General features: G+C 41.1%; 1 protein-coding gene across 1 annotated transcript; it reads right to left on the bottom strand.

The window, feature by feature from the left end:
- Positions 1–302: 302 nt before the first annotated feature.
- On the bottom strand, positions 303–27,921 carry VPS36 (vacuolar protein sorting 36 homolog). Its single transcript, XM_006124900.5, has 14 exons — positions 27,763–27,921; positions 26,402–26,470; positions 22,395–22,465; positions 18,990–19,104; positions 18,316–18,405; positions 15,592–15,678; positions 11,763–11,795; positions 11,570–11,647; positions 10,873–11,007; positions 9,760–9,825; positions 8,936–9,000; positions 5,736–5,820; positions 3,122–3,198; positions 303–3,038 (listed from the first exon to the last, which is right to left on the bottom strand). Exons 1-14 carry the CDS (start codon positions 27,856–27,858, stop codon positions 2,945–2,947), a joined length of 1,161 nt encoding a protein of 386 aa, XP_006124962.1. The 5' UTR covers positions 27,859–27,921; the 3' UTR covers positions 303–2,944.

Raw genomic sequence — 27,921 nt, 5'->3', positions numbered from 1 at the left:
AATTATTGCACAAATCAGACCTGAGTTTCCAGGTGCTGAACTCTATGTACCAGTGGGAAGCATGACTAAAAAATAAATGTTCAGAGCACTGCAGAAGCATGTGCTTCCTGACGGAAGTGTGACAAGGCACTCTGCGGAGATGTGTCTAACCATTATATTCCAGCTAAAGATACAATGCATCTTACTCTCAAGGATAAAATATGAGGCAATGAAAATTTTAAAGTTTCTCCCACTAAACTACCTGGCCTCTGGCTTGTGGCTTCAAAGTTCCTCAAAGCATTTAGAAAGCAGAAACAGACAAATTACAAAAATCGGTTTATTTGTATTTCTTTGTGGCAACAATTTTCTAATATATACAATTAAATTCTAAATGAGCCACATAATTTAACCCATAGTTTTTTCTTTCCCAATACAAAGAAAAAGTCATATCTTGAAAAAAGGCCAAGGAAATACTATAAGACTAAAACTAAGATGCACGTTATACCGTTATTGCTCAACTAAGACAAACTAAGGGCACTAATGGGTTATTCCTGAGTAGTGGAATGGAAACTAGGAGTGTGAAGCTGATACTTTCTTTTTACATCTTCATCATACCTGTGGAGAGGAAAAGCTGCCTCCTTAAGAAGGTTTCAACCACCTAATCTAGTGGATCTTTACCTAACATTCATGGCTCTTTGTGACACACTGATAGCAAGAACATCCACTTTAAGAGTCCTTTTTTTTTCTCTTGGTTCTTCAACTCTCTTTGAAAGTACATAGTCCAGAGTAAGTTGTGATGATCTAGCCTATTATTTTCTGGGGTGAGGTGAAAAAAAGCAAAGAATGTGAGTGGAGTTCAACAGGCCCTTGCATCCTCATGCATACATCCGGATCCTACCACAAACTGCTTCAGAGATAGTAATAGAGCATGGAGAATACCTTGGAGTTAGTTCTCCCCTTTGTAATTCCTTTCCCTGCCTGAGCCATGAATTTCAGCTCCCCTCCATTTGAGGAGAACATGAAAGCTAATTAGCGAGATGCACTAGAAGACAGCATGTCTTTTTCCAAATAAGAATCTTACAAGAGTTTGCAATGGAATGGTGGGAGGTGAACCAAAACAAACTTTAAGCAGAAGTATATGGGAAAGCAGTAACTTTTCATATTACTACCAAAAACATGAGCATGCATGGGACAAGCATCACTGAAGTCAACAGAAGCGTGGGTAGACCCCTCAACCTTGACCAAACTGTAGTGATATTGTAAGATTTCTAGAAACATTTTCAGACAATTGGAAGAACTTCTTTATTTCCTTTCGCTTAACTTCCATCTGATTATTATTGCCACTAGGGATGTAAAAACTACCCAAAATAGTTAACTGGACAACGATGCATTTAACTGGTTAACCACTGGCTGCAGGTGCAGGGACTGTTCTGATCCCAGAATGGGTGGCGGGGCTGTACCTTCCCTGCTGTGGGCAGCAGGGGCTGTCCCAACCCCGACGCAGGAGGTGGGGGCTGCTCCAGGTTCACGGCTGCCCTGCTGGTTAGACCATTGTGGAGGAGGGAAGGAAGAGGCTCTGATTAACCAGTTAGCCAGTAAGCATAAAGCATGTGCTTACCAGTTACCCTTTAACATCCCTAATTGCCACATCCTTCATTCAAAGCTACATTAATGATATCCTCATCCAAACTTTGAATTGAATTCTGCAATAATATATCATAATTTGTCAGGTGGAAACCCAGAAATCTTAACTCATGTGGGCTCTTTGACACTCACCTATCATCTATTTAACTTTAGCACTTCCAAAACATATAACTAATAACAAGGTCTACTGGAATTACCGAAAGTTAGGGCTGTGTAAATGAATTCTGTAAGTCTGCGGCATAGGTAAACCAAAGGATTTATACCTCTTGATAGTTAAATACGAGGGGTTTTCTGTTCCTCCTTTTAACATTAAAACACTGGTTTCTGCAGACTAAGGATATGCAAGTTAACCAACCTTCTCTCCAAGACAGACACATGGTGAGTGGCTTTGATGAATGAACTTCCTTTAGAAGTGCAAAAGGAAAACCAGCTCATTATGCTGCTGGACAGGATGTAGTGACACAAAATTGATTTTCCTCAACACTATCTAAAGAAGGGGGCAAAAGCACACACAAACTGCAACATAATGAAGCTTTTTGGAGAGAAAGAGCAAGCAAATGAAGACATCTGCTCTCACGATTCTTCGTGTTTGTCTATTTACCATTAGACATGACATTTAAACCCCATGCTTTCCAGATTTTCATAACATAGGTTACTCTCTATTAAGGCAAGTCATTTTATAACTATAAAGAATTCCATGGGCTTTGATTCCCAAAATTTGGGATCCTTGCTAGGAAAACTATATTTTCTAGGAAAAGGGAGCATTCAATTTTGCTTAATTCCTCAGAATTCTACTCGCATCAGCCATGTCACATTTCTCATCCCTCTGGCTATATGGTCTCTGATCTGAACTCACACAGAAAATATACTGAAGTTGGAGAGTATGGAAAGGAAGCATGCTTAAAATGTACACACTTCAATTACCTTGTTATTATTTATACACAGTAAATGACAACGTTCGATGCGCTCTCTGCCTTTGCAAACAGACATCCACTTTTACTCTAGTGAAACCATCTCACTTCTGAAGTGAAAAGTTAAACTATCGAGTAAAAGTTATACAGACTACATGTAACACAGCTTCCCAATTTGAGATCATTTTAGTATGATTCTGACCCCCTGACTCTGGTTATCTTCTGTTATATTCCTCTCCATTCCATATAGGACCACTCAGCATTTGAAATAGCTGAGAAAGCTATTTCAACACAAAACTCACCAGTGTCATGATTGATTAACAAACCAAAATCTTAAAAATCAGTCATCTAAAGGGCTGCTCTCTTGTGTTCAACCATTAAACAATAAACACGCATGAACTACAAAAAGGTTAACTTTGTGTCATAAATAAGTTTGGATAGAATCTCAAGCCTTCTACTGAATCATCTCTGCAAAGATGGCCCATCTTTTCAGCTAGAAGCAACCTGAAGGAAGAGAAAGAACATCTGTAATATTTAGTAAGGGCAATATGATAATCAAGGAGTTATTAAAAATAATGTGTATTTACCTCTCTTTAGCTAAAAGAACAGACATCCCCACAAGCTTGGCAAACTCTTCCGCTGTTAGAGAACCCTTTTCAGATACCTATCAGAGAGAAAAGCACGGCATTAAAATAGTAATCTTTTCCGCTATACTACAAAATGAAAGAATTTTCTCCATTCTTTTAGTCCAGTCTCAGTTCAGCAGGTTAACTCCTAGAAATTGGTAACAAATACCTAGTGAAAACTACTGCTTTATGTGCATTTGTTTAAAAAAAAGTGATTTTCATCCAATACACTATTTAGCATTCCAGAAATGTGTTATGTATGAAAAAGGATGAATGAAGACAAGGAAAGGAACTAGTTAAACAATGAAACTGTGTCTCTTTTTCATGTGTGTGCGTGCGCACGCACGCACACACACACAGTTATGCAGCAGTCACACTAAGTCTTTTTTAAGTGATTTTGTAAACAATGAAGTTTGGAAAAGGAAATGAAAGAAAGCAAAACTGGAAGATCTTTAGTTTCGAAGCTGAAGTTACCCAGGAGGAGGGTGGGAATTGGAATGAATGAATTCAGAAAGCCCACTGCCAGTAATAACTTGTGAAAACCAGAATTCCACTAGGTCTCAGGACTTTGATGGGCCAAGGAGAAGCTGTGTTTTCATGCAAATGAATTTTTTTTATATTCTCCATTACTACAGGTTCAGGCAGCCTTCCCAACCCATACATACATGCCTTTTCCTCTGACCCACCTAATTTGAGAGGTTTATTCTGCTTTATCCACTGCAATTTCTAATTACGTTGGTCTTACTCGTTACCGAATCTCAGATCAAAGTAGGACCTATTTTTAGATGTGCTAAAGCTAAACCCTTGAAACCTACAGATGAAACATAGAGCATACTGAATATATTGCACAATTTAATATGACTCTTGGGCCTTTATAATTTTCCTTCCCAACCCCCATCTTAAGTAACTTCAGCTTCTACGTTAATGACCCCTTTGATTCTCCTACCTCAACTGCCAATCAAACCATGCCACTCCCTTGTTTCAATACTCACACCGGCTTCCTCTCATCTTTCCTCAAAAATTCAATCTTACTGTATCTTATTGCATCTGGGAAGCTATATACAAGTGTGCTCCTAATTAACCTCCCGTCTAATTTTTCCTACATTTTTCTTATCTCTTTTCACCTCACACCTTACTCTTTTTCCCTTATGTAGCCGTATCCCATTCATGTAGTCTTCTATGTCTATATCCTCATTGCACGAGGAGTAACAATTAATTCGAGGGAAGGGTTTTGGATCGGACTACCGCGTCTACACGCAGCAAGTTAAATCGGGCAACCGGCATTTTAAAATGGCGACCAGCTGCGAATATGCTAATCAAGTGCGGGATATTTTAATCCCGCACTTCATTAGCAACTTCGGTATGCTTCATTTGCCTCCCTAGTCCGAATTAGGGGGCAAGTGTAGACATACCCTAACATAGGCCACCTCCTCCACAAAGCAAACTCAGTGCAAAATATATATTGCACATACTATGTTCTGTTATCTTATATGAGCAAAAACAAGCACAATTTCTATATCTACGTTGAAAATTTACTTTCAATCAAAACACACAAAAAGTCTGAAGCAAAATTTAATTAATGTCGATGTCCAAATACCATGCCACAAAATAAACTCTTCCTACTATGCAAAAGCTTTGGGTAAGGATTTTAAGATAAAGAAGTACAACAAGCGCTGTAAGAGAAATTTTATCCTAGAGGAAAGAATAGTGACGTAGAGCTAGTCCACACTACAGCACTGCATTTGCACCACTATAGTGCATCTGGAGTAGACACACTATGCTGACAGGAGAGCACTCTCACATCAGCATAATTAGTCTACCTCGGTGAGAAGTGGAAGCATCATCCATGGGAATGTATCAGCTGCCAACATAGTGCCAGCGTGAATAGCACATAACTTAAGTTGCTGGGGATGAAAGGGGCTTTTCCACACTTCGAAGGATGAGTCTACACAGCAACGTTATTTTGGAATAACGTCCGTTATTCCGAAATAACAATGTGACTACATAGCAATTCCGTTAGTTTGAAATAAATTTGAAATAATGGACAGTTTATTCCGACTTCTGTAAACCTCATTCCACAAGGAATAATGCCTATTCCGAAATGGTAGATGCTTCACTGCAGATATTTTGAAATAGCTCCTCCCCAGAGCCATTCAAAGTAATTACTCCCCAGTACCTTCTGGGGCTCTAAATCAAGGTAGCCTGTCCACATTAGGGAAGTCCGTCTTGGACTAATTTTGAGGCTTCCATGGAGTGTAGACGTGCGATTTCAAAATAAGCTATTTTAGATTATTTCTTCCAGAATAGCTTATTTCGAAATAAGCGTGCAGTGTAGATGTACCCTAAGTGATGTAATTTAGAGCAACTAAAGCAGTAATACAGATCTGCCCTAACATTAATGTATGTAGAGGTCTTTGAAGATGAAAAATGCTATTTAAGAACAAAATATTGTTTTAGGATTTTGGAAGTGGAAAATTTTGTAGTTCAAAAGGAAATCCTGTACCTCAAGTCTTATGTCTAATGTGTCTAAGTTTTCCTAGCAGACAGACTGCTAGAGGAAATTAAGTTCACATACTGTCTCTAAAGCAGAAGCCACCATTTCCTCTTCATTGTGGGACTGGAGCTCAATCACCATTACACCGCTGTCAAATATACGAAGCCTAAAAATCAAAGGGAAAACACAAACAAACAAACAAAAATCTGCAAATATCAACAACAGAAAAAACTTGTGTATTTTTTTCTGTTAGATAACATGTCAACATAGAAATCCATTTTAAATAACTAAACGAAAAAAAATTGAAAGAGCAAAAGTGAACAACATAAAAGTCAAGTGCTGGATCTTCATAAATAAAAATAAGTGAACAAATGTAACAGTGATGCACCAAAGTGGCTTTATTTTCAAATCGTGAATATATACCTTTGGCAAAAAAAAAAAATGCAGCAACTTAAATTCAGCTACATTTGTATTATTTAGTAATCACATAATTATTTTATTTCTTGAACAGAATTTGTGTATGTTTCACTAAAAACTAAATTATGTAGATGTGTATTTGTTAGTGTTAGCAATTGTACCTTATGCAAGATCCAGTGATACTATTTCAGTGGTCCACAACTGTGGAAAGGAAGGATGATCCAGTGGGTAGAATGTAACCATGGGATATGAGTACACTGACCATGTTGTCTCAATTTGTCCAGGACTGTCCCGAATGTAAATGCTCTGTCCCAGTGCCCCATCAAGTAGCAAAAAGTCCCAGAAAGCCCTGCCTGACATTTCATTACTTGATGGGACACCGGTGCAGCAGCCTCTTCCCCCTCCCCTCCAGCAGGGTGTGTAGGGCAGTGGGGTCAGCTTCCAGTGGTGCATAGCCCCTTGTTCCCTCCCTCCCCCCACGGGACCGCCTCTGCCGTACAGGGTCCTGATCTGGAGGCCCCTCCTCCTTCTCCTTCAGGTTGCCTTGGAGTCCCAGCAGGAGCTGCGCAGAACCCAGCTGGACTGGAGTGAGGGTCCCTGTGGAGCTATTTTTAGTACTGCAGTACAGGTCTCCACGGGCGGCCCCGGCTCCAGCTGAAGTTAAGCGGCAGCCCCGTTCCAGCCAGGGCAGCCTCACCAGACCATGCCTTGTTCGGCTGCCGCTTAACTCCAGCTGGGAGAATTGGACTGTAGCATTAAAAATAGCACCACTGGCAGCCCCGGCTCCAATCCTGGCAAGCGAGCAACTGGGATAGGGGCCACAGGGGTTTCTGGGACCGGATCGCAGGCTCCAGCCCTGCACATTGGAAGGCAGTAGATGAGGGAAGGGGGGTGAGGAGAAGAAGGGGCTTGTGCTAAGGGGAGGGAGGCAGGACAGGAAAAGAAAGGGGAAGGCACTAAGGGGCAGCGGGGAGGAGAGACAAATGCCAGGGGGCCAAGAGGAGACCATGAGGAAAAGGGCAGGGGAGGGGAGGGAACGGAAGGTGTCAATGGGGGTGCGAGAGGGGAGGGGACAGGGTGATCCTGGGAGAGGAAAGGGGAGGAACAATGGGGGCAAGACGGAGGAAGAAGAGAGGGGAGAAGTGGGTGTCCTGAGAAGAGAAGTTGAAAGGAGGTTTGGGCATAAGGAAGGCAGGGAATGGCGCAAGTCATGGGTGAGGGCACAAAGGGGTGTGAAGAGAAGTGGGGCACTGGGTGGTAAGCTGGTGAGTACCAGGGAGTAAGAGGGCAAGGAGGGCAGAGGCAGTCAGGGAAGGGGAGGCACCAGAAAGGTGCAGGGGTAAGGGAAGATGCAGGTGCCAGGGGATTGTGGGGGTGAAGCAGAAGGGCAGACACTTGGATGGGAGGAACGGGCACCAGAGGAGAAAGGCAGGGCAGGTGGATAGAGGGAGGTGTTAGGAGAGGGGATGGGGGAGGGGTAGCTACAGATGATCAGAATGGGGCTAAAGAAGGAGTGGACACAGGGGGAAGAGAAGGGCTGGTACAGGGAAGGGGGGCAGGTCCCAGGAGGGCTGAGGGGAATGAGAAGGACAACAGAGGCAGCAGGCACTAGGAGAGCAGATGGGGCAAGGGGAGGGTAGGAGACATGGCAGCAGAGGAAAAAGGGAGAGGTTTATAAGATATTTATTAATAATTTGGTGCTACAATGGCACAAACATCCAAACAAACCACATGAACTCAATACTGAAGCACAAGACAAAATTCGCTCTGCTCACAGGAGGAAAAACTTCGAGGGAACACTTCCTCCAGCCTCTCCCGCTCTCCCTCCCCCCGAGTTAATGCAATGTAAATTGGGTTAATGCAATTGCAGGATAGTTGCATGGGGAGTCTTGTGGGGGGCCAAACTCATCCCTATTGGTAGGAGAACAGTGGGGGTATGTCTACACTACCACCCTCGTTCGAACTAGGGTGGTTAATGTAGGCAACCGGAGTTGCAAATGAAGCCCGGGATTTGAATTTCCCGGGCTTCATTTGCATTTTGCCGGGCACCGCCATTTTTAAATGTCCGCTAGTTCAGACTCCGTGCCCGCGGCTACACGCGGCACGAACTAGGTAGTTCGGATTAGGCTTCCTATTCCGAACTACCGTTACTCCTCGTGGAACCCCCAACACCGGCTCCTGCCTCCCTCCCCCGCTAGTGTAGGAGGCCACAAGAGGGGAGAGCAGGCCGGTCCGTGGGAGCCTATACGCACGGGGAACTGGCTTTAAAGCTTGAAAGCCAGCTCCCTGTGCATATTGGCTCCAGCCTACCCTCTTCTCCCTCCACGCCACTGCCTTTCTATCAGGAGGCAGGAGTGCAGGGGTAAGGGAGGAAGGCAGAGCCAATGCTCATGAGGAGCCAGCTTTTAAACAAGCTCCTTGCGGTCATTGGCTGGGTGGGGCAAAATGCATGTAGTCGACAAGATTACTAAATAAACCTAGGCTTATTGGTTAATCATGTAATCGTCTACACCAGTATTTCTCAACTTTTTTTTTTTTTAAACAAAGTACCCCTTTAAAAAAAAATTATAAGTACCTATAGTTTTCAGACACAACATTTTTTTCTACTGTTGCACCATGTTTGTTTAAAGACCTTAATTGTAGCCGGGCAGGTGATTAAACTTTTTGGTGTAAAAAGTACAAAAAATAATAAAATGCTGTAAAACTTAAAACAAAAATTCAGTTTTCTCCAAATTTCAGTTGTGTTGACATACCCCTCAGACTTCTCTCGAGTACCCCTTAGGGGTTGAGAAATATTGGTCTACACAATGACATCACTACCACATGTGAAAATTAATTTAGAAATGCACATGAAGGACTCTTACCTTAAGGGTAATTTCAGTGCCACTAACATCTTACAAGCATTTACTAAATCTTCTGGAGAGAGCAACTAATTAAAAAAAAAAAACATATTTACTCACATTTTACATGTTAAATATATAGTATTGCACACCCTCAAAACACAACAGACATCTTAGATGAAAAAATAACACAGCTCCCTGTGGAGGAGGTGGTAGGGGAGGCTGCCTTGAAGCAGCCTCTGTCCTCAGTGGCCAGGGCTGGCCATGGACAGAGGCTGCTCTGGCAGCAGTCCCCGTCCACAGAGGGCCCAAGCTCCCTGGGGATAGAGGCTGCTCCAGCCTCTGTCTGCAGGGAGTTGGACCCCTGCAGACAGGGACTGCTGCTGCGAAGCAGCCTCCCTTTGTTCCCCCTTCCTGTGTTGCTGCTGTAGGAGGAGGGGAGAAGGTGGCACCGTGGAGCGATGCTGGGGGGAACTGGCTTTTAAGCCGGCTCTCGCTTCTCCCTCCCCTTGCTGCCTCTGATACAGAGGCAGCAAGGTGGGGGGGATGCAAGTAGTTGACTAGATTAACCGATAAGCCTAGGCTTATAAGTTAATTGACTAGTTGATTATTTATTCACATCCCTCAATGACATACTATAGAAGATGAACAAAGATACAATATTAGCAGAGAGAAGACAAGGCACCCCCCAAAAAAACTCTATTTTCCATTACTAGAACAGCAATGCAGCCTTAATTTTAAGCAGTTCGACTAGATATAAAGGACAGTTAAAGATTTGACACTTCTTACTTTAGAATACCTTATTCTTTGACAAAAATCTAGTTGGTATCACAGAATTAGTCCCTTACCTCCAATCCCCGAGCCCGATTTACCAGACAATACACTTCTGTAAGTGACATTATTCCCCCTCGTTCCTGTGGAAACATGAAACCAATGAATGAAATTGTATTAATCTAGAACACAGAGTACGCTATTTTGCATATGAAAACATTTGGAGAGATGAAAGTTTTAAGCACTACGTGACATATTAAAGCAGAAAAGATAAACTATGAGCTTGTTAAAAATCTATACAGGCAAGATCAATGGTATTTAAATTATAGGTCAATCTTCAAATTGTAATTTCTTCAATAATTTCAAAATGCAGAATATCAATTTTAAACTTCAAGAAAATTGTAAATTATTTGAAGATTAAAATACGCAGAGTACAAGTATATGGAATTTAATTATATTAAATCTATTAACCAATGTATCAAGCTTCTGTTTTTTCAACTTACACAGGGTCATAATGTAAAGTAAAAAAACCATAAGAGATAATATGAGAGTTCCACATATATAGTGGATGCGCAGATCCTTTTTCAAACAGGCAAGGTTCAGATGAATTCAATATGTTTTTAATTTAAAAGAAAAACTGATAATAAAATCTGTATAATAACCTGTATTATAGCAATGATATATATGAAGTTTACACAGAAACTGTTATTTTTAGGTTTTTGAGTTAACAACCCCTTTGCGCTTAATGGGGCTGCTCATACCTGTGTGTCAAGGAAGACAACTCTTGATTTATGCACTATTCATTTTTTCAAAATTAGCATTACAACCATACAGATCAGAAACATATTTTTTAAAGTAGTAGCTGTGTCAGGTGGTGAATTCTGTAGTCACAGCATATACAGGGCCCTTGGAGGACAGGGGGGTAAAGGGAAGACTACTAATTGAGACCAGAAACTAAGATAAGAAATCAATAATACAAATATAAATTCTCATAATTCCTTTTAGCTATTTCTGCTGAGAAAGAATAAATGTTCTTAAAAGGCATATGACTACTTCTCTAAAAGATGAATTTCAGGTTGCATTGCTGAAGTCCTAGGTTGAAGAGACTCATTTTCAAGACCCATGATAATGAAACACACTGCATTAAAAACTCATTAACATGCACAACAAGAGCATCTCAGGTGATTTACCTCAAGCGGTGCCTGTAGTATTCCAGCTAATTGTTTTGCCAGTTGCATATGGTAATGTGTGCCAGATCCATACGTTTCCCTAGTAACTGGGTTAGCTATACCCATGCTCAACAGATACGATTTAAACCGGATAGTCTACATAAAAAGAAAAGTAAATTGTACCAGTCATTTCACAGTCCTGTTTTTTTTTTTCTAAAAAAACAAAATACATCTTTTACACTTTTATTTCTCCAGTAGTCTTTAACATATTCTGGGAGGTCTGAAAATACACAATGCCAATTATAGGGCAAATATAAATTTATCAAAATGGTAGCAAGCTCTACAAAGCTCTTCAGAAATGTATAAAGGACACTGAAATCTCCAAAAGAAACAGAAAATTGTTGCCATCTCCTAATTAATGGAGCTAGTTTTTCCAACCCCTTTTAAAGCAAACTAAGTGGAAAGAGGGGAAGAGACATGCACATCCTGTAATCACTTCGTACTTGTTATTTTTGAAACAAGGCCTTTTCTTTCCCCACTGCTCAGTTGTCTTGTATAAAGAAAGCTTTTCATTAAATAAAAGTAAAAAAACCAATGGGACATTAGAAAAATATTATTTACTTATATTATGAATATTATCACAATAGCTGGTATTGTTTAGTTTACATAGTGATTTCACAAAATGCATTTTTGTCAAATATAGAAAAAAGCATATTACCTCATCTTCGGTGATGTCACCTTGTTTTTCTTTAATTTTGTTAGCTATTGACTTGGATAACTCCACCATTTCCTTGGCCTACCAAAACACACACAAACATGTCAGCTTTTAGCAGTATAGTCAGACATTTTGGTTAAAAGTTAGGTAACTGGTATAAATTGATAAATACGTTGATAAATGTGATATCCCTTACCTTTTCCATTAACTTGCTGAGATCTTCAAAAGCCTAAAAATGAAAAATGGACATTATAATATAGTCTGTTCAAGGAAATTAAATTATTTAATGAAGTAATTTTTCTAGTTATCTTTCCAAGCACCAAGAATTCTGAACAATATCAGGACACCTAATGCCTGGCATGTTATCATTTCAAACAGTTTAGAGTTATAAATTCATGCCCTGTTTACAAGCAGGCATTTTTCCTTCCCAGAGCGCTTATAATCAAAATCAAACAAGGCAAGGACCACAGAAAATACACAGGGAAGTAAACAATCCTATGGTTTCCTGCATGGAAGACAAAGACTAAATTTCTACTTAATACAGTACTGATTTGCAAAATATAAATAACAGAGCTGAAAGAGAACAAGATACTGAGAGTTGAAATAAATTCAAATAAATTCATCAAGTTTACCCCTTTCTTGCTAACAACATTAGGTATATTTGTTATTTATTATCAACACAAAAAACACACACTATTTTTGGCCAGTGAAGAAACCATAGTGCAACTGTGGAAATGACTTTGTGACATCACAAGTCTGCCTTTATCAGTAGATGTTGCTAAGATAGCAGGCACGATCACAGTTTATTTGGAAATAGCAAGGGAGATGGATTACGAGGTTTGTGTCACGCAATTATTAACTAAAAAGACACATCTTTAAAACTATTTGTGGGCAAAACTTGTGTATCTAAATACATGATTTTCAGAGCAATTAGGTGCACAAATGTCTAAATTAACTAAATTATGCTGACACAAAACAAGTGTCCCAATTAAGACTTGGTTGAAATCAGGTTTATGAGAAGGATTATTAGATAAAAGGCACCCTGTGAAATATCTGTACTTGCTAGATCTGATATAAGCAGGGGGAAATTACAATATTTCTATAAAGTATCTGATTTTTACTACAATGAACTTCTATGGAACTTTCCCACTAAAACATGTAAACATTTGGATTTCCATGAAGGACAATGATTTATTTCAGGAGTTTTTAAAATAAAAGTTACTTTAATAAAGCTGTGGCGTTCTCAAATACAAAACTGCTATATGGAGCATATGACAACAGATAAAATAAGAAAAAATTAAAGCTTTATTTAAATAATAAAAAACAAATATACGCTTTCAGTATGTTAGTAAATAGCAGACTTACAAATACATAACATGACCACCCATCAGCATAAAAATAATCATACCCATGAAAAATGTGAATTTAGCCTGTCTGATATATCAATGACACAGAAAGGCACTTCCACCCTCTCAGGGACAATCCTCCTTCAAAATCTTCTCTAATAAATGGCTTTCGCAATGTGTTCCTAAATTGTCATCAAATTTGGACTATTTTGGACCATGTGTGTAAATGCATGTGGAGAGTCCCTGAACTCTCACAGATAAGTCTCGACTTGACAAAGCCCTGGTTCGGTTGATTTAGTTGGGATTGGTCCTGCCTTGGGCAGGGGGCTGGACTTGATGACCTCCTGAGCTCTCTTCCAGCTCTATGATTCTATAGTTGTGTGAGGGTAGCTCCTTCCTTTTATAAAGACGGCTAACCCAGCTAGAACACTTCTACAGACCACAAATATAGCCAGCCTATGGTCCCAATTTATGAACAATTTAATAGTCTAAACTAATCTGAAGGTATCAAAAGCATGGCTTCCATTTTTAAATTAAAGATCTACTCTAAAGTAGACTCTTCCTAATCCTGAAGAGGAGTGCTGTGTAATTCAAAAGTTCATCCTTTTCACCAACAGAAGTTGGTCCAATAAAACATATTACCTCGCTCAGTTTGTCTTTTGCTAGTACACACACAGTAATTTGTAATGCATGTCTCAGATAGGAATGTTAAATTTAGATTAATGGGCTAATTGAATAGTCAATGCAATTTGCATCAACTATTTGATCAGCTGATAAAGTTGCCTCTGCCTTTGAAGTGTAGCAACAGCCCCAGGGCAGTTGCTATACTTCAAAGGTGAAAGCACTGGCCCTGTGTTCCCCGCCGCATTTCAAAGTGGCAGCGTCCCCAGCTGACCCTAAGCATGTGGCATTTCAAAGAGGCGCTGCATGGAGCCCAGGGTGTGGCCTTGGGCTTCACGTGGCACTGCCGCTTTGAATCACCCCTTCCTCTTTTTCCCTCCTCCTTGCTGCCTCTTTCTTATAGAGGCAAGGGTGGGGGGGAGAAGACACTAGTCGCCTACAGTGTTGACTATCTGATAAGTATTTGCTTATTGGATAGTTGACTAGTCATTCACATCCCTAGTCTCAGACACTAGCGAACTTGTACCATATTGAATTATAATATTAACAAACAGTTTTTGTATCCAGGCTTTTATTGGTTTAATTCCAATCTCAACCACATTCATGAAAGCATTATCCATTAAAAAAATCATTGACTTAGCTAAATAAATGGCATGTTGTGTATAGTTCCTCCTTTCTCAGATTCAGAGGGCAGGCTTGGAAACAAAAGGGAATGTGCACACACCTAACAGGAACTTCCTCAGATAAACAAAAGGCTAAAGAACTGGATTCTTATCAGCACTGAACAGCAGATGCAGGAAACCTTTTCCTGGAAGCAAGGGCACTTTTGAAATTAAGTCATTTATAACATTAAAAGCTGGGGGAAGGCAGGCTTTCACAAATCACATTTTTCCTTTGCTCATACAACTCACACGAATGGATTTCTTCTACCTCTCTTACAAAGTCGGTGAGGAAAAAAATAACCAGACAGACAATACCTTTAGAACTATCTACACAAATAACTTCATTCATTACTTTCCTCATAAATAGGGAAAAAAACCGACCAAACAATAAAAAACCATTTAAAGTTAGCAATAATGAAAAGATCATAGTGCAGGTGTTCACAAAGCAGATACAAATATCCTGTAAATTGCATCTGTGATTTTTTTTTTATTTTGCTATGTTGTGATATGAACAGTTGTCATAAGAATGAATCTGTTACAGTTAATTTATGAGGACTTCTTGATGTTCAAAAATCCATCTCTTTGATGATTATTTGAAGCCTGGGGACTGCTTCATTTAATATATTGACTAAAACAGTGTTTTTCAACTACCAGTCTCTAAGATCTCTCTGACACTGTTTAGGGAAGTGGCAAGCCAGTTTCTGATATCAAAAATGTTGAAAAACACTTAGTCAAAATGATTTTAAGAAGAGGAAGAGAATTAGGAGAGGTGCTGAGGAATAAGCTTCTGTTGTACATGTAATAGCTTGAATTGAACTATGGGGGAAGCAGTTGTTTCCTCTTTGGCCAATATTTTTGCAGAAATTACTGTGACGTCTGATTAATAACATTTTGTTTTGCATAATTATAAACATATAAACATTAAAAATATGAATGCTTGTTAAGATACATGTACTGTACAATAATTATTTGCATATATAAAACCATTTTAAACAATATACTGATTAGATATTCATTTATCTTCAACTGATTCAAATTAGACCTGCTTAGATAGAACAATTCTTATTGGACTGCTCCCTTTTTGTAGAATACTCTCTGTTCCACTTCCCCTAATGAAAGGCCATTGAACATTGCCTTTCAACTGTACTGAAATATACATTATAAACACACAAAGCATTTGACTCCAATGAATGTCCTTCTTGAAAAGAAGCACTTAAATGAAATATTCCTAAAGACCTGGGATAAGACAGTTAAACAGAGTATATAGTTATGAGTTACACACCTGTAATCAGTTCACAGGTCCAAAACTCTCTATAATTGAATAGTACACAGCTGCATCTAGAAGAAAGTCTGAAGGCATGCAGATGGCTGACTTTGAAACTTGAGCAGTATTTACCTCAGAAATATTTTTGTCAGTCTCTTTTCTCTTTTCTTCTAATTTCCTCTCAATACCTACAATTCCTACAGCCCTTATTCTTCCTGCCTGCAAAAGAAAAGAAAAGGAAGGAAATGTTAAAGGTTCTTTCACCCTCCTCCCCGTAAAATAATTTATATTTACAACAAAGGAAAACTTCCCACAAAGAACTATGTAAAATGTAATGATTGTTAATGATCTACAATACATAATACATCTTATTTCCCGAAAAACACTCCTTAAGTCAAGGTCATAGTTTATCAATCCACAACAATGTTTTACAAAAAAATATATACTGAGCATAGATTTATTGCAGAATACTACATGACACTCCATTTAAATTATTAGTATAATCTTATATTACATAGCACCTCTTGTTCTGATACAGAGACAGTTCAAATAAGCTGGGATGCTCAAATTGACACTTCCCAAGTCTAACTGGACCGAGCCTAGAGATAGAGCATTTTCAGTGGGGATCCTTGACTCAAGAGGTTGTTGTTCTCCTCTTGCTCCATCACAGTTTGAATATGTTTACCTTAGGGGATATTTAGAAGGGTACAAAGTTGGACTTTCACCCTATTTGCTGACAGCATGTTATATATATATATATATATATATATATATAATGTTATACAGATAATATATGACACATACATGCAACATACAGACTGATATCCTTTTACTAAATTGTAGAGTCATGTGAAATGTATTAGCCTCTTCTTGGACTAGCCTGCACATCTCTAACTTCATCTTCATTTCCTTTTCCTGCCTGTTGATTTTGACACTAAACAGAACCTTCCTTTAAAATCCTGAAGCCCTTGAGTTTGCATCCTCTTCTGGTTCTTTTATGACATCTCTCCTCATTAGTTTCTCCAACTCCATGTTCCAGAAGGCTCGGTCCTTGATACCCTCCTTTTCTCGGGCTACACCTTTTCTTTGGGTAATCTCATCCACTCTTGTGGCTTTAATTGCCATCTTTACATAAATCTACCTTTCTATTCCTGACTATTTCTATCCAATCCTGTATTTCAGCCTGTCTCAACATCTTATCATCGATGTCTCATGAGAAACTTCAACTCTGCCCACTCCTATTCTCTCTCATCAGCACCATTCTCCCTACTGTAACTTACATACAGTACAGGCAGTCCCCGGGTTACGTACAAGATAGGGACTGTAAGTTTGTACTTAAGTTGAATTTGTACTTACGTCGGAACTTGCGTCCAGATTCAGCTGCTGCTGAAACTGACCAGCGGCTGACTACAGGAAGCCCAAGGCAGAGTTTCTCTGCCCCGGGCTTCCTGGAATCAGCCGCTGATCAGTTTCAACAGCAGCTGAATCTGGACGCCTGGGATAGAGCAGCGGGGGCGCTGCCGGGTAGGTCTGGTAGCGCCAACCCTTGGTGCTGCGAGACCAACCCGGCAGCACCCCAGCTGCTCTGCCCCAGGCTTCGTGATTCAGCCGCTGCTGAAACTGACCAGCAGCGGCTGAATCAGGACGCCTGGGGCAGAGCAGCTGGGGTGCTGCCGGGTTGGTCCAGTAATGCCCAGAGCGGTGCTGCGGGACCAACCGGCAGCGCCCCAGCTGCTCTACCACAGGCATCCGCGAGAAAAGCCTGGTCTGCTGAGGGGGGGTGGGGGGGGTGCACTAGCTGCGCCCCCCCCCCCCAGCAGACCATGGAGACGCGGGCGGCGGCGCAGTGCCGCAGTGCTGCCGCCCGGGTCCTCCGCGGCTTTGCTCCGCGTCTCCCTGGTCTGCTGGGGGTCCCCCACCCCCCAACAGACCAGGGAGACGCGGAGCAGCTTTTCTCGCCCCGGAGGACACAGACAGCGGGACCGCGGCGCGTCTGGGCGGTCCCGCTGCCTGCATCCTCCGGGGCGAGAAAAGCCCCGTTCGTAAGTACGGATCCAACATAAGTCGGATCCGCGTAACTCGGGGACTGCCTGTATATGGTAGCTGCACCCAAAATGTCACCAGTTTCCAAATACAGAGTATGATATTTCCAAAGAGTTTTTGATCTCAAAATACAGAAACAGATGAAGGAAAGCAATTTAAATTGCACATATCTTGACGATATTTCCAATAATCAATATTGTCCATTTAAAACATAGCTACTGACACACAAGATGCACACAGGCTATAAGCAACTATATTAAAGCAACAAAAATAGTCTAGATCCTAAAAGCTAGAAAGTGTAAAATGAAGGCTGAAACGCCATCCTTCATCTTTTGTATGTCTCACATATTTTAGAAGTTTCTATACAGAAAGCAAATATTTTACATCGTGAGTTTCAATACCGAGGCATGTCTAAAAGACTACAAATGGCACCAAATACCATATTCAGTCGTGCATTAGAATGTTCTCGGTTTTGCACCACTCTAAGAATACCATTAACTCTATTATTAATGTATTTAACGATACAATCTAAGGGGCAGGTTCCCAATTGTGTCTGAACTCTTCTTAGATGCAGTGAAGAGGACACACAGCTGCTTAGTTCTAGTGCAAGGGAGAACTACAAGAGAACATCTCCAGTTTAGGCCAACATTGAAGCATCCATGCCCCATTTCTAATTGCAGAATGCCAGAGTTGGGGAGGAGCCATGGTACAGGGTAGCTATACTGGACACATAGACAGGAGATCTAAACCTAAGCATTCAAATATGAAGAGAAGTCTAACATACAGAAAGAGTATCAAGAATTTAGTAAATACCTGTGGACCCCTGTTAATTTGAATGGTCTGAGAAACAGGCATGTTTTCCCATCTTCTCTGTGTCATTTCTTCTGACAATCGCCTATAGAACTGCATATGTTTTAAAAAAAAGTCTATTACCATAAGTTTTGTAGAATATTTTTGAGCATTTTTAACATCTCAGGAACAGAACAAATTCCATTGAGTAACAAATGCTATAAAATCACCACACTTGTACTGGACTTTTGATTTTTTTAGGATCAAAAAATGTTACAGACCATACAAGTGTATACATTTCAATGGTAGCTATAAATATTATTAAACTTGCATGATTACTTATTTTCATTATAAACATATTTTCAGATATTCATAATTTTCCAAAACTTTCACTTAACGAGTCTGAAATTACCAGGCTCAGTAACTGTCCAAAGGTGATTTGTTTAAAAAGAAATGTGAACAATTCAGTTATTACTGATACTGTTATTATGCGACGATGTTAATCTAGCCATATGGATTGAATTTCAATGGAGTAATTCCATTTATTTAGTTTGGTTTAATGGTAGCTGGTAGTGATGCTTTATTAATTGACAAGGACTCTTATACATACAGTTCCATATCTATCACTAATACAGTGAGAACAGAAATATTTGAGACAAAACATCTCACTTATTTGGTTGTACTGTACAGACACTAACCTCAATCTGACCATGTTCTTTGAAAGAAAGTTTGATGTAGGAATATTTGCTACTCTGGAACGGGCCAGGCTCTTTGTTTGAAGGAGCTGGATGAAGATGAACTACTATTTTGGCACTATGGAAAAGTATAGGGAGAGAAGAAGGAGAAGAAAAAAAGATATCCTTTATTTATAAAAGTATTTCTTAATTATGCAAGTCAGATTTGAAAGTATAATTCAGTATTAACTAATCCCCTCCCCGCAAACAACTGATGGCTATTTTACATCCAAAACATTTCAGATTATTCTTCAGGATTTTAATAAAAAGTCAGGTGCATTAAACAACACATTAATAATAACAGAAAGATAATATTGCATATCTATGCTAGAATTTTCATACAAAAAATACTGCAATCCCTAAAAATATAAAACTTCACTAATAATAAAACACATGTATAATCAACTCTCAGATCTAGAATAAATGTTAAAAGTTCAAACAATAAAGGTTTCTGAAAAAGAAACTGAACAACAAACTGTCAAGTGGTACCTTTGATTAAGGCTTCCCACCTGCAACATAATCTCCAAAGACTCTAGAGTGATTCATAACAGCTGCCAAAACACACTACCTTTGTAGTGGAAACAAAATGGTCTCAATAATATTATGTTTAACCTATCTCACCATTCGTGCCAGCAGAAGAATACTTCATATGAACTCATCCGAAACCAACATTCTAGACCAGGGGTCAGCAATCTACGGCATGCGTACCATAAGCCGATTTTCAGTGGCACGCGGGAGAGAGTTCAGCCCTACCCTTCCTCCCCCATGCAGTAGGTTAGGCTGTGGTGGGAGGAGGCAGCGCTAGGGCTGAGGTTCCTCAGCAGAGCCTGGGCCAGCCCCGCAATGCTTCTGCCGCAGCCACACGGTCTGGGGCCAGCCCAGGACCGCATGGCAGCAAGGCCTCCAGGGCTGGCCTCAGATCACGTGGGCCACAGCAGCGGCTGCAGAGCTTCTGGGGCTGGCCCCGGACCATGCGGGCCCCAGCAGTGGAGTCTCCCTTTGGGGCAGCCCAGGACAGCATGGCTGTTGCTGCAAGGGAGCATAAAGCCAAGTAAGATCCTCCCTCATGCACAGACCCCCACACCTTAATCCCCTCACTCACCTCCCTCCGCCAAGACCCCGCACCTCCAGCTTGCTCCGACACCCTCCCTTGTTCCTGTACCCTCCCTCCTGGCCAGATACCCCATTCTGCTCCTGCGCTCTCCCCCTTGGCCTGGCTAGAGACCCCCATGCTGCTCCTGCATCCACCATTGCTCCTGCACCCTCTTCCCTGGCCACACACTGCACCTTCGTTTGCTCCTGCTCCCTCCACCTGGCCAGATACCCTACTCCCAGCCTGCTTCTGCACCCTACCTCCCAACCTCTCCCCCTTCTGCACCCACCCCTATCCTACTTGCTGGCAGTCTTGTCTCGCACACTGTACCACTCTTTTTTGTTCCTACCACAAAGTCAAAGGGAGGTCCATAAAATCCACTAACTCCAGAACCCCAGAAAAGTAAATCTGGTCTATGGGAAGTCCATAACCTCATTCCCCACTCTTCCTTTCCCCTCACCCCATGAGGCTGGGGCAGCAGAGGAGTGAGGTGTCTCAGTTGGGACCACATCAGTGAGGGTGACTCCTGACCTAAAAGTTTCCCCACCCCTGCCATAAATAAAGAAAACATGGAAACCTTTGTGTTGGACATAATATTTTACTTTATTTAAAATGAAGTTTGAAAAACTAACATGTTAAAATTAAAATGCTTAATCTGTTTCATAATTTAAATTAAACCGTTCCCCCTTGCTGCAGCTGGTTCAGAAAATATGGTGACCATACCCAGCCCGCCCTTGCATCCTCTTCCCCTCCTCCCACCCTACAGATCCATGAATAAGTTTAATCTTGGTACGCCAATTCTGAAAGGTTGCCGATCACTGCACTAAAAGTTAAGAGCTGCATCTTTATTTATTAACTAAACTTCTGTATGTAGGACTATTATTGACTTTAAAAAGTATCACCGGCACTTGGACGCATACATAGAGGTGAGTAAGTCAAATCTCAGCACTCCACCTCTGAAAGGTGGCTTAACCCTGTTCTAGATTAACATATGCATGAAAGCAACATGGTCTAGATCTAGAATGATGACCAACAGCAAAACAACTCATGAAAGAGCACTCTTTCAGCAAATATAATAGCCCAATCTCACTTCATTACAATAACTCTATTATTCTTGTCCAGCTTTAATAATATATCTATTTTATTAATACTCTTATTTTGCCATCTCCTCTAGAACCAGATCTCCCTGGTCCCAGCACATGATTCTATCAATTGGGATAATGTCTTCCTGCAGCCTGAAGGGACTTAATCTGCTCATATCATACAGGACAAGACAAGGGCATAAGCAGATGTATACCAGACATACTTCTTCATAAAAGCTTTATTTTTCCTTCTGTGTTAATTTGTTTCTTGTTGCATACATATCTATTCCAGTTATTGGTCTCTCCTTCAGAATCAGTTAGATGGTAGTATAAGTTACAGCTGCTAAGAATTAATCAGTATACTCCTCTGCTAGTTCCTACCCCCAACCAGCCTTTGCAGAGCAAGAGACTTGGCCTGAAACCTAAATTTGAACACTAGCCTATCACCATGGCACTGGTTATTAAGGGTGCGTCTACACAGCAGCTCTATTTCAGAATAACTAACGGCTGTTATTCCGAAATAATGCAAGTGACTACACAGCAATTCTGTTAGTTCAAAATAAATTCAGAATAATGGGAGGCTTATTCCAGCTTCTGTAAATCTCATTCCATGAAGAATAATGCCTCTTCCGAAACTGCTATTTCGAAATAGCTATAGTGTGGATGCTCCACTGCTGCTATTTTGAAATAGCTCCTCCCCAGGGCCATTCAAAGTAATTACTAGTGCTTCCTGGGGCTCTAAATTGAGGTAACATGTCCACATTAGGGGAGCCTGCCTTAGACTAATTTCGAAACTTCCCTGTAGAGTAGACATGCTATTTTAAAATAAGAAGTTTTGGAGTATTTCTTCTGAAATAGCTTATTCCGAAATAAGCATGCAGTATAAACGTACCCTAAGGGAGATAAATTCAAACATTCACTGCTATGAAGCAGAAGACTGAATCACAAACTTAATCACAGATTATAGGACAATTATTTAGCAAATCAAGTCACACACATACAACTTTTCCTAATGACCCTCTCGGCCATTTGATTCTTGTATCTTATAGTAAGAGAGGAGGAACTGATTCACAATCCATGAGACCAAACATCTTGGTTACATTCTTGGGCTCTACCACAGACTTCTTGTGCGATCTTGAACACATCACATTTTCTATGCCTAAATTTCCCAAGTAAAAGAGATACACATCTTACCTTTTTCCTATCCCAGCTGCCTGCTCTTCAATGAAGACAATCTGAGAAAGAGGGATAGCAATGCAGCATTCCTAGAATAAGCAACACAACACAGTGACTAGAAATTAAGAACTATTTTCTTGAAAGAGTTGTAAAAATACATTTTTGTTTTCTTTTAATAAATTAAAAAGTCAACGGCACTAACATATGTAGGTAGTTCTCCCATAAGCCATTTCATATAGAAGATGATGCTGGCTGCAATATAAAATTATCCCTGCACTACTTGTTTAAAAAGGAATTTAAACAGAAAACTAAAAAGTTATAATTGTTAGATAACCAGATCAGTAAGGGCTTTAGGACTAATACAATGTCCTTAACTCAGCCACTGGATTTCTAGGCATTCTACGTGGCATACAATTTTATTATTTGCAGAGCAGCCACAAAGAATTAGGTGCTTCACATACAAGTAAGACACATGTTAAACAATTCTGGAGCCTTATCTTTAAACAGCTCTGGGACCCTTATCTTGTGGAGCAAGGACTAGAAGTTTGAGTGAGAGAGATGCAGTTTGCCATCCTTGTGATACTTGTTCAAGTTACAAGCTACACTACAAAGATCTTACACACTCGCAACAGGTAGGCAAAGATAATGACAAAAGGTAACAATTACTTCTTGTAGATATCCCTGTTTTTACATTCTTAAATCCAAAATGGGTGAAGAGACTAGAATTGTAAAGGTCTCCTTACACATTACATCACACTGGTACTATTTTCTGATAAAGAATCAAAAGGCTATACATATGGACAGCTGGCTGAAGAGTGCAGTGGGAGTCTGAGATCACAGAATTAATTTGTATTTATTTTCAACATTCTCATTACCCACTAGTTTAGAACTACACAGCTACATTTCAAACTAAGAAAAATTCAGTATTTAGTATTTTGAAAATCACAGCATTTTCCGGGAAAGACCAAATATATATGGTACGTGACAATAGGACATCTATAAAACAGAGGCTGCTGTTTGTCACAGTTTTGTTTTCACAGACGATCAATTATCTAAAAATAATTATTGATAAAGCTATTACTAAAGTTGCCTGACATTTCCCATTATAAGATCCTGTTTTCTGATGCTTATAAATCTGCCATACCTAACCATTTGGGCTGAAATTTCTTGTGCTGTCTCCCTCAGGTTGAATTATTTTGGAAATGTCAGTGAAAACAGTTCAGCTATTTCCTAGAACTAGGCTGTGGAAAAAGTACAGTTTTGCCCATGTTAAAAAATTCTGGAGACTTTTCTTTAAACAGCTCTGGGAACCCTATCTTGTGGAATAAGGCCTTGAAATTTGGGTGAGAGATACGCTGTTTGCCAACCTTGCGATACTTGTTCAAGTTGCAAGCTTTTGAAAATTTGCAGTTTACAGTTGCTTAGTAGAAACTGTAAAAAAAAAAAACAGGTTAAACCTCTCTAGTCTGGCAACATGTGTGGTCCAGCATGATTTTAGTTAGTTGGATGTCCGCTTATCATGGATGCGGCCAAGTTTCCTGCAGCCTCACAAACTTTGTTTACTGACACCAGTCCTGGCTCCCAGTGTTCTGTGCTATTATTTAGCTCTAATTTACCTCTAGATGTCTTCTAAGAGCCCAGCAAGCAGTGGAAGTATTGGTAATGCTGCTAAATGTAAGCATGTTTTTATACTTTATCTACATGTTTTCTTGTGCCAATACAGTAAAATGATGTAACAATACTAACAAAGAACACTAATACTTTGCTATGAAGAAAGCTGATAACCTTTGGGTAGGCATAGGATTATATAGAGTGTATCACTACAGTCAGACATTATTAAATAGCATGCAGAATGAATGACGAGCGAAAAGTTAAGACCCTGGTATTTGGAATAATGGATAGTCTGAATAGGAGAGGCAGACCCCACAGAAAATGGGTAGATGATACAGTAAATTGGTGTGGAGCTAGTCTACAGAAACTAAACTACTCTGCACTGGACAGGGAAAGATGGAAGGAAATAGTGAGGGAGTCATCGGACACCAATGGGTGTTGAGCGCATGGTGGTTGACAATGATGATGATTGTAAGCACTGTTCCACTTATTCACTTCAATAAAATAAAAAGAAAAAGAAACCTACTAGCTATAATATTAACTTCCCATGGTCCAGCAAATTCTCTGAATTGGCACCTGTTAGGTCCCGTGAATGCCAGACTTGAGAGGTTTAACTTCAAGTACATGGACATGTGTTTTAAAGACTCTCATAATACACACTCACAAAGAGGGCCAAATTAAGATTGCAGGGGCAACCTTAATTCTGGCATTCCAGAGTGCTTGACTTTGTAATCTTACTAACGTTCTTTTGACATAGTTGTTTTATATGCAATACTTGTATAAATTGTTCTTTTACAAGTAACATCACTTTGATACCATGTGAGAAAGAGATAACAGAGACAGAGCATGAACAAAACGGAGGACTTCATCAGCTCTGTTTAATTTTCTGTCAGCATTTTGACTAGTTTTAGGGAGTTCTGCTGCCCCATCCCACATTGTTCTCATGCTTTTTAGAGTGAGAATAAGAAAATGGAAAATAGATTTATGGGATAAGATCCCCTCCTTGGTAGTATTCTGCTCTCAGAGACATTTCAAGGCTCTGACCCAAAGCCTTGTAAACAGTATAAGGGAGATTTATGTGAAAACATATGGAAACTGCTCTTGGATTATATCTAGGGATCTACAATTAAACTGTGAAGTTAATAACACTACCATGTTTATTGGAAGGACTTTTATATGCTGAAATTTAATCTCTAATTAATCTCTCTAATTAATATCTGCTTTTATGTCATGTAGATAGATAGCACACAGAAACAGGGAATTTTGCATGGGAGTTCCTCAGGTAAAAGAGGAGAGACTACAGTTAAGTCTACACTTAAAATGCTGCCACTGTAGTGCTTTACATAAGAACGGCCATAATGGGTCAGACCAAAGGTCCATCTAGCCCAGGATTCTGACTTCCAACAGCAGCCAATGCCAGATGACCTAGAGCAGTGGTCACCAACCAGTAGATCTTGAAACCTCTGACAGGGGGATCCTAACTGGTTTGGCCAAGAGGTTATCAAGCCCAGCACTTCAGCTCTCTCCCACAGACTGCTGCACATCTCCTGCTCTTTGCTTTGGAGCCGTTCCCTCAGGAGTCTCTGCATTCTGTGCAGGGGAGGGGAGGGGTGCTGATATCAAGATGTCCCCTCGCTCACCCTGTGCCCTATCTCCCCAGAGCAGAGAGGGGGCACAGCAGGACTTGGGATAGAGTTTGCTGGCTGCTTTTGGGAGTGGTGCAAGGCCAGGACAAGGGTGAGCCTGCCTTAGCTCCACTGTACCACCACCCACGAGCTACCTGAGGTAAGCAAGGCCCATCTGGTGCCCACGTCCTGAAACCCTACCCTAGTCCTGAACCTCTTCCTACACCCCAAGCCTCTGCCCTGCCCTGCCCTGCCCTGTTCTAAATTAACAGTAACCACTCAAGAAAGAGTTCTGGGAGTCATCACGGACATTTCCCTGAAAACAACTGCTCCATGTACAGCAAAAGTCCCTACTATGTTCATTCCATCTGAAGAATCTGGTACAAGCTACTGTTAAAGACAGGTTACTGGGCTAAATGGACCATGGTCTGACCCAGTGTGGATTTTCTTATATGGCTTGTTTGGGTGTTGCTAGTTTGGGGGTCTTTTTTTTCCTGTCTCTTCTCTGTTGTTTTTTGATCTGTGTGAATAGTTGGGGGAATAAGGAAAAACAAATGAGTTACTAAGTGAGCTATGAACAAGTTCACAAATTATCTTAAAACTTCCAGACTCAGTTGATCATACTACCATTGCTTTTCTATGTTTTGAGCACAAGGCACCTGACACAGGGAGGAAAAAAGCTTAATCACAGAAAAATTAGTTCCTGCAGAGTTGTATCACTAAAAGTTAGCTATGGTTTACTGTGGAATTTACAGTTAACCCATATACAAGAACCGACGGAATACTTACATGATTTTTCTGATCTCTCCAGATCAGTCGGTGTGTGCTAAGTAGCAATACCCCAGTATCAAACTTTACCTGCACACACACACACAAAAGACACTAAATTAACAACAAATTTAACAAACAAGCTAGGTAAATATTGATTTTTGAAGCATTATACATTGTCATAATAAATCCTCTGGATTAAGCAAATATTTTTATAACATTCTGTTTTTGCTGATAGCACAGCCAGCCAAGTTGATGAAGCAACAAAAAAAGAATTATTACAAAAAGATAACACTGATATGGACAAACTTCCTTTTCAACTGCACAAACTCTCCCCCAGGAAATCCAAAAGGATCCTCCCTTTCCTATGGTACTAACGCCCCTAGAAGAGCATTGGGTTTCTACCACGGCTAGGGAGGGGTGTTTCAGGTTTTACCCTATGGGCACTGGAGACACGCAGCATGCCAGGCATGGGACTGACATGGGATCCCTTCCTGCTGCCCCTACACCTCTCTGACTAGGGAAAAGGACAAGTCTCAGAGAGGTAACCACTAGCCATGTTAATCCGTATCTGCAAAAGCAACCAGGAGTCCTGTGGCACTTTAAAGACTAACAGGTTTATTTGGGCATAAGCTTTCGTGGTAAAACCCACTTCCCTGGAATGCATCTGACTGAAGTGGTTTTTACCCATGACAGCTTATGCCCAAATAAATCTGTTAGTCTGTAAGTGAAGTAAAATGCAGGACTATGTAGCACTTTAAAGACTAACAAGCTGGTTTATTAGATGATGAGCTTTCGTGGGCCAGACCCACTTCCTGATCTGAGGAAGTGGGTCTGGCCCACGAAAGCTCATCATCTAATAAACCATCTTGTTAGTCTTTAAAGTGCTACATAGTCCTGCATTTTGCTTCAGCTACACCAGACTAACACGGCTACATTTCTATTATTAGTCTGTAAGGTGCCGCAGGACGCCTAGGGGTTCGTGTGTGTTTGTTTTTAAAGGAAAGGGGTTAGAAACAAGTCCTCACTGACCCACCAGGGCGCTCCAATCTGCTACGCTTTTTACCGGGTAAGGCGAGGGGCGGGTTATCCCGGGTCTACCACAAAGCAGCCCGGGCATCAAGCGCCCGGCAGGACGGAGCTGCCTGCCGGACAGCGCGCGGCAGGGACCGCCAGCTCCATCCGCCTGACGCCGGGCCTGCCCGCCACTGGGCCGGGAGCCCGACCTCACGGCGGCTCGGGGCTCCACGGCCGGGGCACGCAGCGGGGGGTGGTTCCCGGGCTCTAGCGCCCTGCCCAACGCGCACCGAGCACGATGGCTGGGCCGGGGCGGGGTGTGAGTTGCCGGCCGCCGCTAGGCCCGAGCCGGGCGCTCCCTTTACCTTCTCCTCCCCGTCGTAGAGCCGCACGCCGCGCTGCTGGATCACCAGGGTCTCGTTGATCTCCAGCAGGCCGCTGGCCCACGCGAACCTGTCCATGGCGTCGCCACAGCCGCCTCCCCCAGCCCGGCCGCAGCCTCTCTCGGCCGCCTGCTGCTTCCT

This window comes from Pelodiscus sinensis, chromosome 1, assembly GCF_052426305.1.
Source record: "Pelodiscus sinensis isolate ZL-2025 chromosome 1, ASM5242630v1, whole genome shotgun sequence".
In the NCBI taxonomy this organism is placed as follows: domain Eukaryota; kingdom Metazoa; phylum Chordata; order Testudines; family Trionychidae; genus Pelodiscus; species Pelodiscus sinensis.
This window is presented reverse-complemented; position numbering and strand designations above follow the sequence as displayed.